We start from the raw sequence: 16,265 nt of genomic DNA, 5'->3' as shown, positions 1-16,265 counted from the left end.
TGATTTTTTTTTAATCTAATTACAAACAATAATTCTACTATAGGGTTACACTAAAAGGAAGAATAAGGGTTTAAACCCGGGAAATTACTAGTTGAACAAATTTTTTTTTAACCACCATGGTAATCCATCGCTTGCTATGGGAGAATGAGGTTAAAGATTTGTTTTTTGTTTTTTGTTTTTTGTGTTTTGTGTTTTTTTGTTTTTTTTTTTTTTTTTTGTTATCGTTGTGCACATGTAAGTTTCATTATTTCACCAACAAAAAATTGCGATAATAGATGTTAGCACACCCGACACAATTTTAATTGTGACGGAAACACAAGTGGGACACCACGTGTTTTAATAAGAAAAGTGGAAATTTTATTTTTTAAGTTATTAACTTTTTTAGCACACATATCTCATCATTTGTATAATGGTATGTGGTGTACCACTCCGTATACCGATCACACTAAAAAATCTCTCCACCTTGTGGCTGTGGTTGGTTTAGGTATGCCCATGTAGATGTAAATTAGTTTGCGAACGTGGGGCTTAAGATCACAGTAAAAATTGTGACAATACATCTTCATTTCCCTTTGTTTCCCTCTATGTTTTTTTTATGTGCGTGGAAAGCAACGACATATTCATTGAAAAAGGCAACAACAGGACATCCAATTCAACAAGCACGGTTGAGGCAATGAATAGCTCACTCAACCGTTACATTTCTTCACCAAAAGGTCAACAATAAGATTAGGAGGTTTTTCAAACCAAGACCGAAAACCATCAACCTGAAGGGCATGGTGAGCTAAATGATGGACAATTCCCTTAGCATGTAGGCGAGTGTGGGCAAGAACAACTCCAGTGACTCTGGACAACAGCACTTTTGCATCCTCCACAATGTGTCCAATGAGAGACACATTGGTGAGAGGCTGCTGTAATGTTGTGATCTAGAGAGAATCGCACTTTAATTTTTTATAACCTCTTTTTGCAGACAAAGCACCCATTCTCTCTATGTTAATAATCAGGATTTGATTGATTTGAACAAGTTACCATGTTTAATTTAGGTGGTTTTATTTCTACGACCTAATTACTGACGTTTGTTAACCCGTTTGGAACTGCTTAACTAGAAAGGTCCTTATACTACTAACACACCCCGACCAAAATCAGGGCATGTTGGCCGTCACGTAAGGGTGACGTAACCATGTGCACAGTGCAGAAGCTAAGAATAATAATAAAAGTACGAACAAATAAAAACCAAACTACACACAGAGTAATTAACATACATGTGTAAACGTAAGTGTGAAAAATAATATTCAGAGCACATAAAACCTAGTGCAGTCCAGGGGAACAAATACTAACTAAACACACCCAGAGGGGGTCCTACATTGGTGATAATCTGTCAGATATGCCATGGATTCCTCATGAGCCACCAAAAGAGCATTCTAAACTAGAACCTAAAAGGGCGCAAAACAGAAAGTGTGAGTGGGCAAAAACAAAGCTTTTCAAAATCATTTCATTATCAAAAGTTCTAACCCCTCGCCGTAAAACTTGTATAGTTTCCCAGAAAATAAAATACACACATATATAGAAAATATGCTCAGAAATATGCCATGTCGAATGCCTCTACATAAAATGTAAGCAAACCAGGTAATGCCAAACAATGCAAATACCATGTCAGGCGGAGTCACCTAACGTGACCTGTACGGCTGAATCTAGAGCTCAAATTCCCAACTCACTAACTATACCTACACACAAGTCGGAACCACCTAAGTGGTCTATACGACAGGATTGGGTGTAAATAAATACGCTCAAGTGCTACGATCACGTGAAGACGGGGCGAATAATCGCGGGTCATCTACGAGTCAGAACCACCTATAGTGGTCTGTACGACAAAATTGTGCACCTAACAAGGATCCAAGATGAGCATGTGGTGAGGAAGGTGAACATCACGTGAAGGACTGTGCCCTACACTCGGCGTGAGCACTAACACCGGGGGTGCAGGTTATGAGCTCTCTAACTACAATCATCATCATAACCATAACTTACCTGGCACTTATTTGTGCGTCCGCAGCACCAAACATACACATATGCAACTACTAATGCATAAATAAATAGGCACACACTAAGCATGGCATTTTAAAACATATAAACATTCCATTTCATTTTCTGGGAAAAACCTCAGTATATAGGTATATACGGAAAACCAAAAGCCCACTCACTGGTATGTGGAAGGGTCGTAACCCCCTTGCCTCGAGTGACTGCGCTCGTCCTCGGGATAGGTCTCACCTATATGCGGAACAACTATAAAAACGTTAATTTAAAGCACATAACCAAAACTAGGTAATAATTTCTCATACAATGCTCAAATGGGGTGTATGAATACACCAACATGATCTACTCAACCTTACGAACATCCCTATATTTTTAAAATAATTTTTCAACGCCTCACGTGCCCCCACGTGCTGGCCAAGGCACGGCCAGACGCGCTGGCCACCCGCAGCCACGTGCCAAGCACGATGACGGCGTCAGTTAACGCCGTCAGGAATATTCCATTAAAACTAACAGATTCTGTTAACGTTAACCTAACGCCGTTAGGAATATTCCGTCCAAACTAACGGAATATTCTGTCATCTTCTCCGGCACACCTCCAGTGCCGTCGCCATTGCTGGAAAACCGGAAAAACTCCAAACCTTCATTTCTCACTCGATTTTCAACCAAATTTCACGAAATTGGTACCAAAATTAAGCTTACAACAAGTAGAACAAAATCTTACCACTTTCAAGCCCTGAAATTCACGAAATCTAGCTGGAGAAACTTCACAAAATCTGGCCAAACCTGCAACTCACGATCCTGACGTCCAAATCTTTCCAACGAACCATCTCGAGCTTCCTAAGGACCTCACTAAGCTTCCTACAAGCTTCAAATTCCCTGAAAAACAACATTTCACGTATGCATGAACAGTGACCAAAATAGGGGCTCCATGGTTCGATGTGAAATTGAAGGATTTCCTATCTGAAATGGGTATGGTTGAACTCGTATGAACCTCACGAATACAAAGGTATAACTTTCCACCTCGATCTGCAATGTTTTCAAAGGTTTTGGTCTTGGTCTGTACAAGGAAGAAGAAGAGAGGGAAAGAGAAAGAGACATGAGACAGGAAAAATGATGAGGATGAGAATGTAGGTGTGTGTGTGTGTGATCCAGATGCAACTAACCAAATCCCCAAAACAACCACATAACGAAACATAACCACTAGGGGAAAAAACGTCATTTCACACCTACGATACAAATAATCCAGGACGGGCTGTCACAACCTACCCACCTTAAAAAAATTTTGTCCTGAAATTCATAGCAACCACTCACACCAACCACTAGCGATCAAAGAACAACCGAGGATACAAATCTCACATCCGATCTTCTGTCTCCCAAGTAGCCTCCTCCGCTAAGTGATTCCTCCATAAAATTTTCACTAAATTCACAGTCTTGTTCCCCAAAACCTTTTCCTTCCAATCTAGAATCTTTACTGGTTCCTCATCATAAGTCAAATCCGGATTAATTTCCAAGGGTTGAGGAGGTATCACATGTGACGAATCCATAACATAATGACGAAGTATAGACACATGAAAAACATTATGCACTTTAGCCAGCTCAGAAGGCAACTCAAGCTTGTAAGCCACTTCACCAACTCGCTTGGTGATTATTTGCGGTCTAATAAACCTGGGACTTTGCTTACCTTTCTTTCCAAACTGTACAACAGCTCTCCACGGTGAAAGCTTCAGAAACACCCAATCACCTACTTCATACACTTTGTCAGTAGCATGCCGATCCGCTAAGCTCTTTTGTAGATCCTGGGCTGCTTTCAGAGGCCCACCAAAACTCTTTCTTCGACCTCTGACCAACATAAGGGTGTACGACAAGATTTACCATACAATGCCTCAAATGGTAACATGTTGATACTCGAATGAAAGCTGTTGTTGTAGGCAAATTCCATTAAATCCAACCGCTTGTGCCAAGCATCTCCAAATTGCAACACCGAAGATCTCAACATATCCTCCAACGTCTGAATAGTCTTCTTTGATTGTCCGTCTGTATGAGGATGATATGTCGTACTATAGAGTAATCTCATACCTAAAACTTCCTAAAAAGCCACCCAAAATTTAGAAGTAAATCTTGGCTCACGATCCGAGACAATACTCACTGGAACAACATGGTACTTCATGATCTTCGATATGAATGATTCAGCTAATCGGCCCAAAGAATACTTTTCCCTCACTGGAACAAAATGCGCTGACTTACTAAGCTGATCAACTATCACCCAAATGTCGTCAAAACCATTATGTGTACGCGGAAGCTTGTACACAAAATCCATAATGTTTTCCCATTTCCACTCTGGAACAGGAAGCGGCTACAACAACCCAAACGACTTCTTCCTTTCAGCTTTAACTTGTTGGCAAATGGCACACCTACTCACATACTCAGCTATCTCCCTCTTCATACCCGGCCAATAATAAAATGGTCGAATCGTATGATACATTTTAATAGCTCATGGATGCATCGCATAAGCTGAGATATGCGCTTCATCAAGAATTGCTTTCTTTAATTCCAAATTATTTGGCACAAACATCCTACTCTCCTGCATAAGCATGCCATCCGATTCACGAACTCTGAGGTCCTTCATTTTCCCCTGATTCCTTGCTTGAATTATTTCCTGAGTTTCTTCATCAACCATCTGGGCTTCAAGTACACGATCAATTAAAATAGGCCTAACTTGAAAATTAGCAAGTAAGGCTACCTCTTGATCTTCTGCCTCTAACCTCACTCCAGTTGATCTCAAGTCTGCCAGAAGAGGAACACGACTAGTGTACAACACATTGATACGGTCCTGAAATTTTCTGCTAAGTGCATCAGCTACCACATTCGCACAACCAAGGTGATAATCAATCGTGCAATCATAATCACTAAGCAGTTCCAACCACCTTCGCTGACGAAGATTAAGATCCCTCTGCATGAAAAGATATTGAAGACTTTTATGATCCGTAAAGATCTTGCATTTTTCCCCATAAAGATAATGTCTCCACATCTTCAACGCAAAGATAATGGCCGCTAACTCCAAATCATGCGTAGGGTAATTCAATTCATGAGGCTTTAATTGTCATAAAGCATAAGCAATCACCCTACCATGCTGCATTAGCACACATCCCAAACCATTTAAGGAAGCATCACTGTAAACTTCAAAATTACCACTATCATCCGGGAGTGCCAAAATAAGTGCATGAGTGAAACAATACTTCAACGGCTGGAAACTTTGCTCACAATTATCATCCTACTCAAATTTAACATCCTTTCTCGTTAACCTTGTCAGTGGTAAAATAATCACTGAAAAATCCTTTACAAATTGTCGGTAATACCCTGCTAAACCAAGGAAACTCCTCACCTTAATGACGATTCATGGTTGCTCCCACTTCTCCACAGCTACTACCTTTTGAAGATCCACCAAAATACCTTGAGCAGATATGACGTGTCCCAAAAATGCCACGTGATCTAACCAAAATTGGCACTTGCTAAACTTAGCATACAGTTGGTGTTCCCTCAACCTTTTCAACACCAAAGTAAGATGTCGAACATGCTTAGATTTAGACTTAGAGTATACCAGAATATCGTCAATGAAGACAATGACAAACCTATCAAAATACGGCTGGAATACTCGGTTCATCAAATCCATAAAAGCTACTGGTGCATTCGTCAATCCAAATGGCATTACCAGAAACTCGTAATGACCAGAACGAGTCCTGAAAGCTGTCTTAGGGACATCCTCCCTACTGATCTTCAACTAATAATAACCGGACCTCAAATCAATCTTGGAAAATACACAAGCACCTCGAAGCTGATCAAACAAATCATCTATACGTTGTAATGGATAACGGTTTTTAATTGTTACCCGATTCAATTGCTGGTAATCAATGCATAACCTCAAAGTTCCGTCTTTCTTCCTCACAAACAACACTGGAGCTCCCCAAGGTGAAGTACTAGGCTGAATAAAACCTTTATCCACTAATTCCTGCAACTGGACTTTCAATTCCCTCTACTCAGCAGGAGCCATACGATAAGGAGTCAAGGATATAGGATTAGTACCTGGAAGCAAATCAATGGTGAACTCCACATCTCGGTCTGGCGGCAAACCAGGTAAATCATCAGGGAAAACATCAGGAAAATGCTTGACTACCCTTACATCCTCCACACTACTAGGAGCAACATCGTTCAACACCACATGAGCTAAGTATCCCTGGCAACCCTTTGATAACAACATTTTTGCTCGCATAGCAGAAATAACGCCATGTCTCACCTCAGTCTGCTTACCCACAAAAGTAACCACAAGTAATCCAGGACGATGGAAGGTAACTATTTTCCCATAACAATCAATATTGGCATGATTGAAATGCAACCAATCCGTGCTCAAAATCATATCAAAATCAACAATATCTAACAGGATAAGGTTAGCTGGAATAACAACATCCTCCACCATCACTGGACATCCTGGGTACACACAATCAACAATACATCTCTCCCCTCTAGGCATAGCAAACTCTAAATCATACCCTAGAGGTGTAGGGTGAAGTTGCGTCACTTGAGCAAATGTATGAGAAATAACAGAATATGCAGCACCATAGTCAATCAATACTCTAGCAAAATAACCAAGGATATTTAACGTACCCATGATCAAGTCTGGATACGCCCCTGGGTCTGCTGCCGTCCACCACGACCTCTACTAGTCTGACCACCTCGACTCTGCACACTAGCCCCTGACTGGGCTGACCAGACTGTCTTGAAGACCCTGCATTACTAGCAGCAATCTCCCCCTGCTGAGGCTATCCTCCCTCGTACCACTGAGATCCACCCGCTGGAACTGGAAGATACGGCATATAGCCACCCGAATACTAGGGATAACCACTCTGTGAATAAGGATCGTAGGGATACGGATACTGCCCTGGGGCATAAGGAACTGCATCACCCTGATAATAATAGGCACCATCACGACCCGTCTGACCATAACTACCAGGGCCAGGGACCTGCTGGATCGGCACAGGTGGTGGCAAGAAAGACTGCTGGGGCCTCTGCTGACTCTGGGGACAATTTCCAGCTCGATGTCCCATCTGCCCATAGGTGAAACAACCACCGCTGCCTCTCCTACACTCTCCAAAATGTCGATTATTACACCTGCAGCAAACCGGAGCCCTTCCTCTACCAGTATCACCCTGCCTCTGACCTCTAGTACCCCTAGCAAATCTACCACCCCGACCCTGACCAGTGGCACTAAAACCACCGCTGGAAGAACTGGAACTAGTCCTACCTCGCTTAAAACTCTGGGTCTTGCGAGGTCCGAGAGATACCTGACCTTTGCCCTTGTCGTCTTTCCTGTGGTTGCCATCTTTTTCTTCCTCCTCACTTTCGCTGGGCATGTTCTTGGAATCCTCAATCCTCAACAGAATCTCACAGAACTCCTGGTAAGAATCGCAAGGGGTAGTGGTCGCCATAAAACATCATTTCTTCTTAGTACCCAAATGGAAATGACAAAGCATCTCCCCCGGATTGGCAGCAACCTTCGGATAATAACGGGATAAATCAGTAAACCTCCGATAATACTCGTTTGCCGTCAACTTCCCTTGCTTCAACTCGGTAAATTCTTGCTTTTTGCAATCAATGTACTTAGAAAGCACAAACCTTTTTCGAAACAACTGCATGAACACCTCCCAGTCGGTCCTTTTCTCCGGGGTCAAACGACAAACCTCCTGATTATGCAGCACTCGAAAAGTCTTTTCAATATGTTCCAGCCACCGCTCAGCTCCCTCAAAACCCTCGTGGCCCTCGAACTTATCTAACTTCAAATTGTACATAGTCTCCAGAGGAGTCATCTAGGGAGGGCGGAGCGCCGACTGAATAGCGGTAGCGATAACTTCCTCCAGTTGAGCTACATCGGGAAATTAGGCTCAACAGAGCGACGTGGTTCCCTACGAGGCACATAGTTCTGACTGAAGACACCAAAACAATTAGAACACTCACAAAAATATATAGGACTGCCAAACCTATGCTCTGATACCAAACTGACACACCCCAACCGAAATCAGGGCATGTTGGCCGTCACGTGAGGGTGACGTAAGCATGTGCACCATGCAGAAGCTAAGAATAATAATAAAAGTACTAACAAATAAAAACCAAACTACACATAGAGTAATTAACATACATGCGAAAACGTAAGTGTGAAAAATAATATTCAGAGCATAGAAAACCTAGTGCAGTCCAAGGGAACAAATACTAACTAAACACACCCAGAGGGGGTCCTACACTGGTGATAATCTGTCAGATATGCCGTGGATTCCTTGTGAGCCACCAAAAGAGCATTCCAAACGAGAACCTAAAAGGGCGCAAAACAGAAAGTGTGAGTGGGCAAAAATAAAGCTTTTCAAAATCATTTCATTATCAAAAGTTCTAACCCCTCGCCGTAAAACCTGTATAGTTTCCCAGAAAATAGAATGTACACATATATAGAAAACATGCTCATAAATATGCCATGTCGAATGCCTCTACATAAAATGTAAGCAAACCAGGTAATGCTAAACAATGCAAATAACATGTCAGCAGGAGTCACCTAACGTGACCTGTACGGCTGAATCTAGAGCTCAAATCCCCAACTCACTAACTATACCTGCACACAAGTCGGAACCACCTAAAGTGGTATGTACGACAGGATTGGGTGTAAATAAATACGCTCAAGTGCTACGATCACGTGAAGACTGGGGAATAATCACGGGTCACCTACGAGTCAGAACCACCTATAGTGGTCTGTACGACAGGACTGTGCACCTAACTTGGATCCAAGATGAGTGAGTGGTGTAGGAGGTAAACATCACGTGAAGGAATGTGCCCTACTTTGGGCGGGAGCACTAACACCGGAGGTGTAGGTTATGAGCTCTCTAGGCATATCACATAACTATAATCATCATTGAACAAACATACATATATGCAACTACCTGTGTGTCCACAGCACCAAACATACATATATGCAACTACTAATGTATATATAAATAGGCACACACTAAGCATGGCATGTTAAAACATATAAACATTCCATTTCATTTTCTGGGAAAAACCTCAATATATAGGTATATACGGAAAACCAAAAACCCACTCACTGGTATGTGAAAGGGTCGTAACCCCCTTGCCTCGAGTGACTGCGCTCGTCCTCGGGATAGGTCTCACCTATATGTGAAACAACTATAAAAACGTTAATTTAAAGCACATAACCAAAACTAAGTAATAATTTCTCATACAATGCTCAAATGGGGTGTATGAATACACCAACGTGATCTCCTCAACCTCATGAACATCCTTATATTTTTAAAATAATTTTTCAACGTTTCACGCACCCTTTGCGCCGGCCAGGCGCGGCCACGTGCCAAGCACGCTAACGGCGTTAGTGATAGGAGCATATTTAGGCGACTTACTTTGCTTGTTCTCGTGCATTTACGTTGTGTTTCTTTAGTTATTTTAGTCCTTTATGCTTCTTTTGTGTGTTTTCAGGATAATAAGACGTGTTTGACGAAAGGATGCATTGTGGAGTGTTTTGGAGCACTATTGGGCTAAGGATGGATAGCTTATACTTGGAGCCCAAGTGTTGGATGAAATTGAAGGCCTTGTATGCACTTGAAGACACAAAACAATGGCCCTAACCCAATCACATAACACCTTGCCATGGGCTTAACACAAACACCATTCCTTGCCATGCAAGGATGAGCAATTTGGGTCCATTTCATGTACTTAAACTCTAGCCCAATCCACAATCACTTCAAAGCCATGAAAAACCTTTCAACACCCTTTAATCATCCCCCTTTAAGTTATGATTTTATTTCCTAACCCTACATGCATTATTTATTAGCATCTTCACATGCATTCACACACACTTTACACATTCAAACACTAGCCAAAACCGTGAGCTCCCATTCCCTTATGCCATTTTCAGATTTCCACCCACTAACCTAGTCATCAACACATGCATTCCCTTCACATTCACCCACATGCACTCCCATTCTTTAATCATATGCACTCCCATCATAAATCCATCCCATTTTCAGCCATTACACTTCATCATTGCAGCCACATTTCCAACTCACATGCACATTCAATCATTCACACTTGCACCCTTTATTCTTCATCATTTCAGCCATGTATAAGTAGTCTTGCATTTGCAGAAAATCCACTTCCTTTACACATGCATTCATCATCATCACTCTAGTTTTAATTCACATGCAAAACCATCAACACATGCACCCATCACCAAAACACTTATCTTTGCCGTGAGTTCCCTTGAAATTCCAGCTTTCCCATTCATCATTTCACCAACAATTTAGCCACATTCCACATGCATAACCAACCTAGTGTCACTCCCATTCATTCCCTTTAATCATTCAGCCACCATCATACATTTATTCTCTTCCCAAACACATACACAACATGCCATCATTCCAGAAAACACACTCAATGCCGTGGGCTTTCAATGCAATTCCAGCATCTTCACATGCAATTCCAGCTTTCACATGCTTTCCTAGCTGTTTGTTCATCATTAATTAGCCACTTGCATGCTTAAACAAACAGCCATTTACACCTTCATTCTCCTATAAAAGCCCTTGCATTCACTCCCCATAACATCTCATTTCATATACAACACACCACAAACACACCACCAAACTTCCTTTGCCGTGGCTTCCCATCTCTCCCTTATAATCCAAACACCATTCCTCTTCCATTTCAATCATTCCCCAATCCATTCAACACACCAACAACATCCCTTAGACCTTATGCTACAATAAAGAGGAAGAGAAGAGGGCCTAAACGTTCATACAATTCAAGTTTGAGTTGTTGGAATGTTTAGGTGTTTCTTTGATTTCAATGTTTAATTTTAATTCTCTTTGTTTTGTATGAGGAACTAAACCCCCCCTTGGCTAGGGGGGATTCGAAATATATGTTTATGCTTGCATTTTGATTTGATTACTTCTAATTACGTTTCATAAGTTGTGAATTCAATTTGTTTAACTGTTTTATTGATAACCTATTTATGTATGTTTATTGAGAGTGCACACTTAATTTTCATGCATGAATTTGACGCTAGAATATAAGTGAATTTCACCTAATCGTTATGAACTTATATTCACAAGTAGTGGAGGTTGCTTATAAACAATCGCGTTAAACGAATTCTTGGCATAAGTTTCATGCAATCATAGTAACGAATGCCTCGTCAACACTTATAGTTTTCAAAGAACTTAATGATTCTTGCTTGTATCTCTATTATGCAATTCATGTAGGGAACTTGTGAGGAATGCTTTGGGTTGTCGTATGCAATCATCCAATTCATTAACTTAAGGAAAACTTGACGGTTAATTTAAGCGGACCTAATTAACCCGGGGCGTTGAGAATTCATGGTTTATTGAAATGCAATTGGAAATCGTTTTATTATGCAATTATAACATATGTGGAGATGAACCCCTTAGCTAGCATTCATCCATGAGTTCTTTCTTCTTTTGTTTTTGTTTTCATTAATTTCTTTTTAGTTAGAGGCGAATTTGAAGCCATGAACATATGTTGGTTATGATTTGATTTACTCCAGTTATGAATTCATGAACTTTAGATGTGGTTTACTTTTCTGTTTTGATTAAGAACTTGTTTATGTATGTGGGTTGAGGGTCGACACTTAATTTGCATGCCTAAACTTGATGCTAGGATATAAGGGAATTTCACCTAATCGTTATGAACTTATATTCATGAGTAGTAAAGATCGCTAGTCACGATTGTGTTTAGTAAACCCTAGGCGGGATTAACATGCGTATTCCATAGTTATGAATGCCTAGTCGATGTTTATGATTTCCGTTGAACTTAATGATCTTTGTTGAATGTCTCTATCATGCGTATTCCATGGTTAGGGACTTTGATTAAGAATAATTTGGTTGTAATGCGTATCCCATTCAATCCAATGAATCTAGGGAAATCTGAAAGTTAGTTTAAGCGGACCTAATTAACTTGGAGCATTGTCATTCATCGTTTGTTGAAGTCATAACTGGGAGTCAAATTATATGCTTATGTTCATGTGTGGATAAGGAACCCTCTAACTAGTTTTTCATCATTCTATTCCATCAATTTCGTTTGTACAATCTGTTTTGTTTCCAAGTTTCTATTTTAGTTTAAATTCATCCAAAACCAATCCCCCATTTATTTTAAAGTGTTAGATTAGTAGAAATACATTTAGATTGTGTTTTTAGCTCATTTTGAGTCTTGTGAACTTGTTTCGAGTTTTCTTTAAGTGAGTTAAGTGTTTGAAAGGTTATTTTTATTTCTTTGAGTCAAATCCAAGTGATTAACAATCCCTCCTAATCCCCGGTCCAGAACGATCCCTACTTACATACTTACTACAATTGATAAAAAGAGGGTTTAATTTGTGCGCGTATAATTCTCGCATCAGTTAGTTAACGCCGTCAAGAATATTCCGTTAAAATTAACAGATTCTGTTAAAGTTAACCTAATGCCGTTAGGAATATTCCGTCCAAATTGACGGAATATTTCGTCATCTTCTCTGGCACACCTCCGATGCTGTCGCCATTGCTGAAAAACCGAAAAAACTTCAAAACTTCGTTTCTCACTCGTTTTTCAACCAAATTTCACGAAATTGGTACCAAAATGAAGCTTACAACAAGTAGAACAAAATCTTACCACTTTCAAGCCCTGAAACTCACGAAATCTCATCGGAGAAACTTCACAAAATTCGGCCAAACCTGCAACTCACGATCCTGACGTCCAAATCCTTCCAACGAACCACCCCGAGCTTCCTAAGGACCTCACTAAGCTTCCTACAAGCTTCAAATTCCCTGAAAAACAACATTTCACGTATGCATGAACAGTGACCAAAATCGGGGTTCCATGGTTCGACGTGAAATCGAAGGATTTCCTACCTAAAATGGGTATGGTTGAACTCATATGAACCTCACGAACACAAAGGTATAACTTTCCACCTCGATCTGCAATGTTTTCAAAGGTTTTAATCTTGGTCCATACAAGGAAGAAGAAGAAGAGAGGGAGAAAGAGAAAGACACGGGACAGGGAAAGTGATGAGGATGAGAATGTGGGTGTGTGTGATCCAGATGCAGCCAACCAAATGCCCAAAACAACCACACAACGAAACATAACCACTAGGGGAAAAAACGTCATTTCACACCTACGGTACAAATAATCCAGGACGGGCTGTCACACTACTCTAAGCACTTTTATTAAAAACCATCGATTTAATCTTTTTTTTTTATTTTTTTTATTTTGAATTTAAGAGGTGTCCCACCACACATAATGAAAGACTAATAATCCATTGATGCAGCTCTAATACTACATGAGGGAACATAATACTTTTGATATTCGAGTCAAACAATATGCCAAAACAATCACCACAAAACTAGCATTTTTTGGTCATACAAAAATTAGTTCAAAAATTCTAAAGGACATATAAATGCTCTTTTGATCCATCAAGTAATCAACCAAAAAATTAGGGAACATTATAATCAAACACCACTCTACTTTCGCGGGAAAGATGTCTGGTCAGCCAAAAAAATTTCATTTCCAATTAAAGAGAAGCCAAGAAAGTTGATTATGTGAAAGGATGCTTGACTTTCCAACAGAAAAACCTCCCTTAAGACTAGCACTACGTCATTGGTAGCTAGTTCTTTCTCTCTCTCTCTCTCTCTCTTTCTCTCTCTCTCTCTCTCAATTCTATATATTATACTACGTTGCATATTCATATTTTAGAAGTTGTTTGTGTAACTTTTTTATGCTTACGAGACAGAAAATGGCGAAATCACCAGAACAAGAACACCCGAAGAAGGCCTTTGGATGGGCGGCTAGAGATTCGTCTGGTGTTCTCTCTCCCTTCAAGTTCTCAAGAAGGTATCCGTCAAATTCTTAATTGACTATTTGCGGTCTTAAATCTTAGTTTGGTCTTTTGTTGGTTCTAAAATCAAATCGAATTTCTTTTGATATCAGGGAAACTGGCGAGAAGGACGTGACATTCAAAGTATTGTACTGTGGTATATGCCATTCGGACCTTCACACAATCAAGAGTGAGTGGGGGATTACTACCTATCCTCTAGTTCCCGGGTACGTATTCACAAATCAACGTGCATCAACTCTTTTTCATGGAGCCTAGAGTCGTAAGCTCCATCATTTGAATATTATCAGACTGTATGCTTCCTAACTACGTCATATTCCATTATTCTTCCTTGAATTTGGTGATGCAGGCATGAGATAGTTGGTACGGTGACAGAAGTGGGAAACAAAGTACAAAAATTTAAAGTTGGAGATAAAGTAGGTGTTGGATGCTTGGTGGGTTCTTGCCAATCTTGTGATAATTGTTCCAAAAATTTGGAGAACTACTGCCCCAAAATGATACAAACCTATGGTTCCAAGTACCACGACGGAACCATGACACATGGGGGTTATTCTGACATCATGGTGGCTGATGAAAACTTCATTGTCCGTATTCCTGACAAACTACCTCTTGATGGTGCTGCTCCTCTCCTTTGCGCTGGGATCACAACTTACAGCCCCTTGAGACTTCATGGCCTTGACAAACCCGGTATGCATATTGGTGTGGTTGGTCTAGGTGGTCTAGGACATGCAGCCGTGAAGTTTGCCAAGGCTTTTGGGGTTAAGGTCACAGTGATTAGTACCTCCCCCAACAAGAAGGAAGAAGCGATTAATCGTCTCAAAGCTGATTCATTTTTGGTTAGCCGTGAACAAGATCAAATGCAGGTAAATATTTAAACATTAATTTGCATTTGGATGACTTGAACAAGGTTTTGGTCACTGTGTTTATAGATAATTAAGGTGACCCAACTATATGTTGTCATTTCACTTTTGTAGGCTGCCATGGGCACAATGGATGGTATTATTGACACGGTTTCTGCAGTCCACGCTCTCTTGCCTTTACTTGGTTTGTTGAAATCTAATGGGAAACTTGTAATGGTTGGTTTACCAGAAAAGCCTTTTGAGCTTCCAATTTTTCCACTGGTCGCGGGTAATTTTATGACGTGACATATATTGTAATCGACTTGAATATAGGAAAACTAATATTGTTTATTAAAAGAAGTATTGCTTGAAAAGTTGCTTGTACATACTTTCTGGATGAAAACTAAAGTGGATAATTGTTTTATTAACAACCCTTTCTTCTGCAATTACAGGAGGGAAGATAGTAGCTGGTAGTTGCATTGGAGGTTTAAAGGAAACGCAAGAGATGATTGATTTTGCAGGCAAGCACAACATAACAGCTGACATCGAAGTTATTCCAATTGATTATTTGAATACAGCGATGGAGCGTCTTGCCAAAGCCGATGTTAGATACCGATTTGTCATCGACATTGGAAACACATTGAAGTCTGCCGCTTAAAATTTTCACATTCTAAACTCAAACAGTGGTGAGAGGAAAATAGATTGTGTTTTATTTGGTGGTCTACGTTGTTATTGTATACTTTCTTTTATAAACGTCTCTTCTAATCACGACCCATAGTACAATGTGATAGGCTATGTGGGTGTATACTTATTAATTAAGGAATGAATGGATTCATTTTAATTACATTTTACTGAAAAATATGTCTTCTGGCCATGGAACAACAATGGGGTTTATACCTCAAAGAGTGAATATCATTGGATTTTCCAACACAGAAAAACCACGGTGACCACCACCGCTTCCTCCCATTTTATTATGAAAAATATCTCGAAGATTTTATGGGGGATCAAAGCTTATTCCGAAGTCTTGAATTTTATTTGGCGTGCTATTAACAATGCTCTTCCTAGCAGTCTTAATCTTTTTCTTAGAGACATAATTGCAAGCACTACTACATTTAACAGTTCTCACGACAAAGAAACATTTGTCGCAATGACGTTTTTGTCCCTTAAACATTAATGCAATGAAAACCTTGTCGCAAAGATGTCATCGCGCAAAGCTTGTGAAAAAATCATTTACCCGACGAGCAAAATATAGTTCGTCATGCAAAACTGCTTGCGCGACGAAGGACATATTCATCACATAAAATATTGGGGAATGGAAACATGTCATCACGCAAACTTACGGCAACAATATTACGTCGTTAGGTAATATTACACGCGACCATGGTCTTTGTGAGTAAACGTTTTCCAACAAAAAGTCAATTAATTTTAATATTATTCAGTTGTGAACATTTTGTAGTTTAGGAATCTACTAGAGATTTGTG

At 40.1% G+C, this 16,265-nt stretch overlaps 1 protein-coding gene across 1 annotated transcript; it reads left to right on the top strand.

The window, feature by feature from the left end:
• The first annotated feature begins 13,806 nt into the window (after window positions 1–13,806).
• On the top strand, window positions 13,807–15,643 carry LOC137714725 (putative mannitol dehydrogenase). The gene is made up of 5 exons (XM_068453871.2): window positions 13,807–13,944; window positions 14,041–14,154; window positions 14,295–14,808; window positions 14,920–15,073; window positions 15,237–15,643. Exons 1-5 carry the CDS (start codon window positions 13,829–13,831, stop codon window positions 15,440–15,442), a joined length of 1,104 nt encoding a protein of 367 aa, XP_068309972.2. The 5' UTR covers window positions 13,807–13,828; the 3' UTR covers window positions 15,443–15,643.
• Window positions 15,644–16,265: the final 622 nt, after the last annotated feature.

Source organism: Pyrus communis, chromosome 15, assembly GCF_041283825.1.
Source record: "Pyrus communis isolate YQ-2024b chromosome 15, ASM4128382v1, whole genome shotgun sequence".
Taxonomy (NCBI): Eukaryota; Viridiplantae; Streptophyta; class Magnoliopsida; order Rosales; family Rosaceae; genus Pyrus; species Pyrus communis.
This window is presented reverse-complemented; position numbering and strand designations above follow the sequence as displayed.

Coding starts and splice junctions, on each gene's coding strand:
- LOC137714725 (XM_068453871.2), top strand. CDS start 13,829: ATGCTTACGAGACAGAAAATGGCGAAATCACCAGAACAAGAACACCCG. Junction 14,809..14,919: donor GTGAACAAGATCAAATGCAG/GTAAATATTTAA, acceptor TCACTTTTGTAG/GCTGCCATGGGCACAATGGA. Junction 15,074..15,236: donor AATTTTTCCACTGGTCGCGG/GTAATTTTATGA, acceptor CTGCAATTACAG/GAGGGAAGATAGTAGCTGGT.